Source organism: Anneissia japonica, unplaced genomic scaffold (assembly GCF_011630105.1).
Source record: "Anneissia japonica isolate Jap-2015-1 unplaced genomic scaffold, ASM1163010v1 scaffold1487_len315116_cov162, whole genome shotgun sequence".
NCBI classification, from domain to species: Eukaryota; Metazoa; Echinodermata; class Crinoidea; order Comatulida; family Comatulidae; genus Anneissia; species Anneissia japonica.
Window position 1 is genome coordinate 189,355 of NW_022732104.1, and position 10,766 is coordinate 200,120.

A 10,766-nucleotide genomic window follows, 5' to 3' on the forward strand; every position below is an offset into this window, starting at 1 on the left:
GGATGTGACCCCCTCTGAAGCTGGAAACCTTGTTTTTGCAAAATAAATTGATACAATTTGCTGTTATAGGCCTAATCAATAAATTCCTCATCAACCGATATAACCTTAAACATTCTTGGAATTAATATAACATGACTGATGTCGTACACACCATTCAGTGTGAAATGTGGCTCTCTTTGCAAGCACATCTAACATCTAAGGAAAGAAGAGTTTAGATTGGTACCAGATAAAATAATTTTGTTATCAACATTAATACATTATGCTAATTTTCATCTTTGTAAGCGCATAAGACAGTGCAAATTATTTCTGTGACAGTCTTTTGAAGAGAGACAGCTTTTGAAGTGTGTAAAGCTCCATTTTATCCCATACATAGTCAAAATATTGGGGGGATGATACAATGGACCATCCCCCCTTGTCAAATATTGGGGGGATATATCCCCTCCATCCCCCCCGGGATCTACGCCTATGCCCTGAATTACCTTACATGCCAGCAACTAAAGAACATAGGCGATTTATTTTTAACATTGTTTTGTGTATATCATTTGAATTTCATCAATTTCAAACGAATGACCGCTGATTTTCGTGTCATTTTTGTAGTATTTCAAATGAATGTACCCACTGTTGTCTTCTAATCGGATTAAAACCTGGCCGAATTTTGGCCGATATCGAAAAAAAGTTTTGGCCGAATTTGGCCGTGAGATGGCGTGTGTTTGGCCATGAAGCCTGTCGACTATCTGGCAACCCTGATCGCGAGTACCAGTAGTCACAGAAAGCACCGAAAGCGAGGACATGGCGGACTTACTAATGTTGGCGCAGCAATTTGAGACGCTACCAATAATGGTTAAAGAGATCAGACAAGCTACGCAGCGCGACCCAACAATAGCAATTATTGTTGAAGCAGTAATGAATGGGTGGAAGGTTGAGCTGGGGAAACTGCCAAACCTCTCACCTTATATGAGTAGGCAAACCGAGATAACGGTTCACGAAGGCTGTCTAATGTGGGGATTGAGTGATTATACCAAGTAAATTGCAGAGATTTATGCTAGTTATACGAATGCCATGGAGGGGTCGTAAAAATGAAAGCGCTGGTCCGCAGTTACTTTTGGTTTCCAGGTACTGATGCAGAAATTGAAAACTGACCAAGCAATGTGTAGGATGCCAACTCACTAAAGGTAATCCTAAAGCAGCGCCATTCCATTGGCTCAGGAAGCATCGACAAGCGCTAGAGCAATTTCTTACTATATTATCGCATTACATCGCACATGACTACAAATGTCGCACCTTGCCAGCTATTTATGGGATGTGATCTTAGAACGAGGCTGAGTCTAATAAAGCCAAACTTAAGCCAGTTAGTAAGAGGCAGGCAGCAGAAGATGACGCGTCAAAAGGAAGCTGCCCGTCAGTTTCGCGATGGAGGGAAGGTAATGGTCAGGGACTATCGAAATAACACTCACAAATGGTCAACTGGTACAATCATTGCCCAAACAGGTCCCCTGTCATATATAAGGTGGGCATAGATGGTGAAGTGTGGAGGCGTCACGTCGATCAGTTACGCGATACGTTGTTACATGGTGACATGTACCACTGACAAGGAAGCTGTACCAGTTAATTTGGAAGCAAATCAGGATAGCGACACACAGCGCACAGAAAACGCACAACGCCCACAACAGAGAGCCGATCGCCCTAAGCGTAATATTAAACCACTAAGAAGACTCATTGAGGAAATATGAGGGTGGAACTTTGTTTGGAAACAAATGAGGACAGTTTGGGCATTGTTTTGTTTTTTTTTTTGGTTTATGAAAATGTTTAATCTGTTGTTGATTTTGAACAAAGAAGTTACACACTTGTGTGTGAACATGTTTGATAGGTTTATAGCTAAGTCGGGCGGGGTGTTATAACACTATTATTGCGTATTGCGCAATATGTTAGAATTGATCTATAGTGACTGGATCGAGAGACCGTGTCGCAGACGACCCTTCTCGGTGTGTCGTTGTTCACGTTGCTGAATAAAGTTACTTCATGGTTGAGTTGATACTGGCGTAGTTTCCCTTTATTTAAGTGAACCTACAATCCTAACATACCTGATGCAGATTCTGATTCTGATGCAGATTCTGCTGAATCCATGGCAGAGATTCTATTTAGGATCTTTGAAAGGCCACCATGAAGCCACTCAATGTAAGGTATAAGGCTGGTTCCAAAAAATAGCCAATAACCTGGAAGGAGTCTAGTACTGTCATTTCCCAAGGCTAATCTATTAATTGAAGTGACAAAAGAAATGGAGAGTATTCTATGTCATATTCCAACCGTGTTATCTCATAGTACAGACAAGAACTTCTATTTGGATATTTGTCGTCGGTGCAGACACTGGTATATTTCATTTCATTTATTTATTCGACAAATATACATTTACAATAGGTAAAGTTTAACACATTTTGGTCTGGGGCAGCAGCTTAACCACAACTTATCATCGAGAGTCAGCTGCCCCATTTGCCATATTAGAGGATTTTAAACCATAAATACATGGATGCAATGGCCCAGCAATCCTTTAACTATTAAATGTTCGAAATCCAACACTAAAGGCAACTTGATGATTGAAAGAGCTGGGGAAACTTTTTTCTGAACCTTATGGAGCCAGAAAATTGAAACAACTGCATCAACAGGATTTGACCCCCCCCCCCCTTATCGACGTTTATAATTTCAGGTTGAAAAATCTGCCTCCAACTACTGCTGCAGCAAAGTCGTCATTCGAGCCGCAGAATCTCAGTTCCATATTGGTTGGATCAATAGAATCATGTTGCGCCTGACACTTTTCTAAAGGGTGTCATGTAGGTACAAACAAGATGGTTTTACCAACATCACATTTAGTTGCAAGAATCTTGCACTCTTTTTCACCTAAATGCGCAATAGATATTGTGGTCAAACGCCACTGACTTTACCAACATATGTCAATAATGATACAATGATATTGTACCAACAGTGCATAAGTGTTGAAAATACTGTAACAGATGATGAATGTAATTGACTTCAATTGTGTTTCCAAATTGTCCGGTTGCTACAATACCTTTTGAGAATGGCGGATTTTGGACGCTATCTTAGTTTTGTGGTACTAACTATATAAGATTTAGACCTTCTAGATAATGATTATATTGCATTCCTTGTACCTTAAAATATGTTTAAACACTTCAATTTGCTTTACAAATTTCTGGGTTCTAACCAGCTTGCAATAGTGTAACATTTCAAAATGGCGGCCATTTTGGGCGCCATATTGGCTATGGGGTACAGATTATGGTTTGATTATATTCCTTGTACCTTAAAACATATATTTAGACACTTCCAACTTATAGGCCTATGGTTGCAAAAATATTGTAAAATTTTAAAATGGTGGCCATTTTGGACGCCATCTTGGTTTTGTGGTACATATAAGATTTGGACACTCCAGATAACGGTTTTATTGTATTCCTTGTACCTTATAACATATATTTAGACACTTTATTTGTGCTTCCAACTTGTCTGGCTGCGAAGTTATAACATAATATAAAAATGGCGGCCATTTTGGACGCCATCTTGGATTTTGCGGAAAGCTCCAGTAGGATTTTTCAGGACTTTTAGTATGTTATTTTACTCATAATTTTGGACCTATCCTGACAAATTTAGCTTTTTATGAGAAATTTCCAGGTTAAACACTAATGCTTTTGGACTAAGAATCGATTAGGACGATTCGTGTCAGCATCGTAGTTATCGAACATCCGGTCATAGATGCTAAGGGGATAGAGGGTGCCCCCTAGAGGGGTAAATTTATATTTAAAACATGAAATTGCCAATAAAATATGTGATAAATACTAGAGTGGAAAAAATCATATTGAATAAATTTACGTTAATAAAAGTCAGTTAATTATGCGTTTACCGTGTCCATGTTTTAAATTTAATGTGTCGTAGTTGTGTTCATACATATCAGATGAATGTATGAAAATAGCGGGAATGTGCAAACCATGGACCTTATAAATTCTATGAAAACATTTTCATTTACCTTCTTTAGTATGAGATAATTTTGTTAAGTATGATATAGTTATTTATGTCTGTTAATTCTTAATTTGTTGTTTAACAAGTTCTCGTAATCCCGAAAGCTCCGATAAGATTCTAGTGGCCCTAACGTCTGCCCATATAAAAACGATCATTTACAATAATCAATCAGCCGAGTGATTCTAGTGGTTCTAACTGCCGCGGCCTCCCATACAAAACTGATCTATTAATCAGCAAGAGAGTACTCACAGAGCTCCTCATCGGAGCTAAAAACTTGTCTGGTTAATTTTGCTCCTCCTCATCATCTATCATCCATCATTATCATTCATTATCATCATTCGTCATTATCAATCATCATCATCATCCATCAATCATCATCATAAATCATCATCATCCATCATCATCATCAACCAACATCATCATCATCCATCATCCTTATCCACCATCATCATCTATCATCATCATCATCCATCATCATCATCATCATCATTATTGTTTTTTATTATCATTATTATTTTATTATTATTATTATTATTATTATTATTTTAATATTTATTATTATTATCATTATTATTATTATTGTTGTTGTCGCTGTTGTTTTGTTGTTGTCGCTGTTGTTGCTGTTGTTGCTGTTGTTGCTGCTGTTGCTGCTGTTGCTGCTGCTGCTGCTGCTGCTGCTGCTGCTGCTGCTGCTGCTGCTGCTGCTGCTGCTGCTGCTGCTGCTGCTGTTGTTGTTGTTGTTGTTATTATTATTATTATTATTATTATTATTATTATTATTTGGTGTTGAGAGACCTTGTTTATTTGCGCCTTATAAATTGACCTATTATTGTTATTATAAAATATAGATTTTTTTTTTCATTTTCTAACGAACATTACAAGTTCCTAGAGTTGAGCAACCAAATAGCAATAAGATACTTAATTAGGCATTTTTGTAGGTAAACTACGGAAAGCATGATACTGTAGTTAATGTGTTATATGTTGTCAAAAATGTATTGAATAAAAAAAAATCTTTCGAATAAAAAAATCTTGCGCTTGACATCAGGAATTAGTCATTTGTAAAACAAAATGATAAGCTATGTCAAGTGTTACATTGAACAGACAGATTCAGAGGAGCCCGGTAAAGATTTGTAGGTGTGTTTTAGAACAATGCACTTGAAAACAAAACAAAACATGATGATAATTAGGTTAGAGATATCAGTGACTAACGGTGACTTATTATTTGAATAGCCCGGGCTTATGTGAATACAATTTTGACGTCTGTAACAAAGAGGAAAGGACGATTGTTATCGGTTCATATAAAACAAGATTTGTACTGGTTCAGAGATATCAGTGACTTCCAGTGGTTTGTACAAGTTTTATTAACCCGTTTCTGACGTCATGTAACATTTCTATGCCTGTTCTATAGGCCTACATTTAGTAGAAAATTTAGGGTAAGAACATAGTTAAGTTGTTTCAACTTCATTAAATTAAGTGTTTATTTAACGAAGTTTCCACGAAGATTCACATGGAAACTGTTCAGGTCAAGAACTGGGATCTCGACGCTTACGAGGGCTTTCTGTTAGAGTTTCTAAACCATAAGAATGAAATGGTAAGTTGTTCATATTTTTTATACCTATTTATTTATTTATTTTTTCGTGGTAGAATTATTTTGATTTCAGAATATTTTATTAACACATTTACTTTTTTCAGATTGATTTCTTGAAGAATTGAAAAGACAACAGGAGATCTAACGAAGAGCAGTTAGATGATGCTAAGTAACAGTAAGTGTTACAATTTAATTTACATTTTTACCTTTAAAACTTCCAATTAAATATATTTTTTTGTACGAAATTATTTTTTTAATGTTATTACAGTTCGAATTTTTAAACGATCTCGATGAAGAAGAGGAGGAAAACGGAGATACTGATGATAAAATACGTTTTGCTGTGAACATACAGTATTTGAAATTCAGAGACATAGGCTTAGCAAAGCATATAGCAAATTATTAAATAATGATGGTAATAAACAATGCGAGACGGCAGCTTGGCCAAGGTAAACTTAAGAAGATGATGTATGAAGATGAACATGAAGACGAAGAAAACTATGAAAATGGGATCGGGGAAACACGTTAAAAAATTGGTAAATAATGTTCTGCTTTTGATTAATTATCAGGGTTTAAATATAATTTTTTTTTGTTTTTCAGTCTATTCGTGGTGTTAAACGATTAACAAATTCTGATGACGAAGAGGATGGCAATGAGGGCGAGTAAAGGGATTTAGACAACATGTACGTTAGAGAGCTATCTATTATTCGGAAACTTAAATATAAGTTTAATAAGGAATTTAACATGTTCGCTTTAGCAGGCTTAGAACATGTTAGGGTCATTGAAATTTTACTGACGATTTACGGAATTTGTTATTATGTTTTAGATAGTGTTTTGGAAAACGTACAATCGTATATAAGATCAGTTATTAGGGCGAATTGTTTAGATATCCCAATTTCCTTACCATTTAGACTATTTCAAAAGTTCTCCAATCTCATATGAATATTTTAGTTGGGGACGATTTGCAATTCAACATTTTACATATTCCTACTGTATGCCTAGTGGTGGTGGTGGTAATCGTTTAAAAAAAGGGGTATAGATAAGAATGTTGGGATGGTAGATGTTTAATTCGTATTAAAGATGCAGATGATGAAAATCTAGGTGGGAAAACGTTAAAAAGGGTAGATGTCTTCAGAAAGAAGCGGCTGAACAATTGTTATTGAGGGCTGGGGTAGATAATGGTCTTTGTGGGATAAATGAGCTCAAACAATTTCAACATGTTCTATCTGATTATCAAATCATTGTGATTTCTCGGGAAAATCTTCACTCAGTAATTTTAGTGAGGATCATAAAGCAAAACACATCACCACGATAATCACTGTAATTTGATAACAAAACTTACAGCCTTTTTAGAAGTTATTTATTTATTTTTTTTGTAATCTTTAATTGTTTCAAGGGTTATAATCATAAATATGAACATAACTGTAAATTTTTATGCGAGTTACGGTATGCATTCTCACTAGTGTATCCCTTCTGTAGACCCATCTACCGTTGTCGAATGTAATGACGGCTTACGCTCATTTAAAATTAAATGTTTTGATAATCAAAAAAGGTAATACTACTGTTTGCGATAGCAAAAAACTATGTAGAAATTGTAATCGCTATATTAAGAAAGATCATAATTGTAAGGAATATGTAGAGTTTGCAGAAGGATGACAGAGACTTGTCGTCTTTGTTACATGAAAAGGTGGTTAACAATGTGGAAAAATATCTTTTTTGATTTTGAATGTACAGAGTGGGGTTCACAATCCAAATTTATACTTCAAAAAAGCTGTTTAAATTGTATTAACGATGATCAAGATTCTGATCAATGCGAATTTGCGAGGATAAAACCAACATTTTTGACGGGGAGGATGCCTGTTTTCAGTTTTGTGAATACTTATTTAAAGTAGTATTCTTACAATCAAAATGTAATATGTATTGCCAATAATTTTCAGGGTTATGATAATTATTTCATTATTCAGTTCTTACACTCTTACGGCGTTTTTCCGGAAGTTGTTTTTAGGGACGGAAAGTTAATTTCAGTCAAAGAAAAGGATACCTCGATTCGATTTAATGATTTGCTTTCTTTTTTGCCTATGCCCCTATCAAAATTAGCTAAAACATTCGGTATTAATGAACTGAAAAAGGTTACTTTCCCCATAGGTTCAATACCATACAAAATAAGGATTATGTACGATTCCGATAAGATGTACCGGCTAGGGATGATTTCCTCACTCGGAAATCAAAAGAAATATGAATACTAAATCACGAACTCATAGTCTATTGTATATGTGACGTTGATATAATATTGAGAAAGTGTTGCCTAACATTTAGACATATTAGCTACGAGGCCTTAGGAAAAAAAACCCAAAAAATAGATTTTTTTTTTTCCATTTAAGGACAACACAACAATTTTTTTTTTTTTGGCCTTATGAAATTGTAATGTGTTCAGTTTCTGAAATTTGTCATCCTGAGTAGTATATTTTGGTTTGCTTAGCATTAATCTCCCAGATTATATTCACCATAGCACTCTCTCGTTCTTTCAATAACTAGTGCCAACTGTAATGGCTAATGGTCATGTACTTGTATAGTGTCACAGTAGAAACTGGAAACAAAGCGCTTTTAGCCACAAAGAAACAAAAACTTAATAAATGAACATCCACGAACGTGAAGGGGAGGAAGAAGGTGCACACCTCCAATTTTAAGAGGGCGTAGCCATCACTACCGTGTACGCACAGGTAATTCGGCATAAGTAAATAGTAATGGTAGAGGTTGGGGACTTGTATAGCACATAATACATAGTCTCTATGCACTGTGGCTGAGAAAAACAATAGCCATATGTCAGAGTCGTCATGATACAGATATTAATTTTCATAGGTTCATAGTATTGGCTAGCTCCCTCTTTGGGTGGCTTTCAGAGGTCACTCACTCTGGCAACTTTGCTAGATACAAAATGTTCTGCTGCTGCTATGATTTGATCAATTGGGAACATGTTTCCTTGGTAACAACATAACGATTCTGTACCACCACCTTTACCATTAATCAGATGGTTTACTGCAAGTGCCCACTCATTTGCCTTGACACCCACTTGGATCAATTCCTGTCAAAGAAACAAAAGTCAATGTAAACAGCTTCAACAGCTTATTATGAGGTGCTGAAGTGTTATTCTGTTTTTGTAATATTGTACTTTATTTCAGTATACTTAAATAAAAAATAGAATAAATTTATTTCATTTAATATTTGATTAGTCAACAATGTGATTTTCTCACTCTTTCATTTTATTATCCCTTTTCTGACTAAATTATCACTGTAGCATGAAATATAATAATACAGTAATAGTATTATTCTAATTATGTTTGTGTAGACAACACATAAATATAGTTCTCCCTCTAATTAAAGACTCATCCAATTAAAGACCACTCTTCTGTGGTCCCAAATTAACAAAATGTCTTTTGTGTCCTAAGCGGTGAATGTAATTACGTTTGTGTAGACAACACATAAATAAATATAGGTCTCCCTCAAATTAAAGACCACTTTTCTGTGGTCCCAAATTAAAGAAATGTCTTTTGTGTCCTTAGCGGCGAATAACTCAAGGGTTATCTGTCAAGTTAGCTGAATTACCAGGCCCTCGGCCTTACGAAACATCTGGTAAACATATAAAGCCTAGCCGCTTATATACACAAAACTATATTTTTCCTTTACCTTCGAAAAATTCTGTTTATCTTTATGATTCTAGTTAGAGACAAAAGCTGCTAAAAGACCATGGCAACCGTGGACCCCAGAAGTTGGCTCTAATTGGAGGGAAACGTGTATACAAACAGTGTTTGAATATAGAATGTTATACAGTATTTGCATCGACCATAACTCTCTTCAACTAAAAGTACTTTTCAGTAGAACGAAAAAGTGTTGTGAAAAATGACCACGAATCAACAAAAGCTTTTTTTTTTTTTTGGTTTGGTTGGGAGATTACATATTTGATTCTTTTGGTAGAGTTATTCAAGATTTTAAATTAAAATTTTTTAGGAAATTTCTGATTTTTTTTTGGCAAATGGCGTATGCTTATGTATTATTTATCTTATTGAACATTTTCTATTTCAATCGTTCAATTAAAGTTGTCTTAATATTATATGATGTAGTATAATTTATTCTAATATATTTTAATATATTCATTTTGTATTCTCTTTACTATGTTTTTTTTTTCATAGACAATTTTTTATACCAATCATCCAGGTACATTTTTATTTTTTCCAATACAACATTTATTGCTGTGTTTTAGTTTAAAGGTATAGAGTTGTTTTGTGAAGATCATGGTCATGATCATATTATCTAATATTATATGATGTAATATCATTTATTCTAAAATATTTTAATATATGCATTTTGTATTCTCTTTACTATGCTTAATTTTTCATAACAATTTTTTATACTATTAATCCATGTACAGTATGTTCTTATTTTTTCCTCTACAAAATTTATTGCTGTGTTTTAATAACAGTCTGGTTTCCATAAAAATTGCTACATGCTACCGCCGATTCCTTTAGCGACGCTGATTGGTCAGTTGAATCAAGGAGCATTCCCAGGGACAGCTACGCAGTGCAAAGATATGCACTTGTAGCGAAAGTGTAGCGATTGTACGGAAACCAAGTTTAAAGTTCAATTCCACATACCTTTGGCACTAGGGTGTAGCAGGATAACCTATCCATACCTGAAGACAGCAGCATTATTGCAGTACATGGCCTCTGGCTGCTCACTTCCTTAAGAATACCAACTAAAAGCTGAAAAATACAGTATGACTGAGCACAGTTGAACTTTGTGCTATTTATACAGGATACATAAGACCTGTCACCATTATTTTAGGAAAGAACTATCAGACCTATGAACATGCTAGAACTCTTTGTAATTTGGACCCCCTCTATGAGAGGAGAGCAGCACACTGCCTCTAATTTGCTAAAGGCCTTTCTCTTACTAATCATTCTGCTGATCTGATTTCCCCTACCCAACAACAATCTCATGGTAAAAGTCTACGCAATGGAAGCAATTATTCACAGCTTAAATGCAAAACCAAAAGATTTTCTAAGTCCCATACCTTTTTACATTCAATTACTCAATTTCTCTTAATCTCTCCTCCCCCTTTAGTCTCCCTGGCGATTGAGGCACTGGCTGCTCCCCTCTCTTAGAA

At 35.2% G+C, this 10,766-nt stretch overlaps 1 protein-coding gene and 1 long non-coding RNA gene across 3 annotated transcripts in view; one reads left to right on the top strand and one right to left on the bottom strand.

Moving 5' to 3' along the window:
• The first annotated feature begins 4,927 nt into the window (after nt 1-4,927).
• LOC117115583 lies at nt 4,928-7,945 on the top strand. The gene is made up of 2 exons (XR_004446574.1): nt 4,928-5,611; nt 5,713-7,945. It is a non-coding gene; the product is annotated as an uncharacterized LOC117115583 (long non-coding RNA).
• Nucleotides 7,360-10,766, bottom strand: part of LOC117115581 (alanine--tRNA ligase, cytoplasmic-like) — a 42,189-nt gene continuing 38,782 nt past the window's right edge. Inside the window, exons 18-19 of one of the 2 annotated variants that reach the window (XM_033259440.1) lie at nt 10,255-10,341; nt 7,360-8,687 (exon numbers count right to left, since the gene is read on the bottom strand). In XM_033259440.1, coding sequence (XP_033115331.1) covers nt 8,502-8,687; nt 10,255-10,341 — 273 coding nt within the window. In that variant the 3' untranslated portion in view covers nt 7,360-8,501. Of the gene's footprint in view, nt 8,688-10,254; nt 10,363-10,766 lie in introns of both variants that reach the window. The other variant, XM_033259439.1, reaches the window with a different exon arrangement.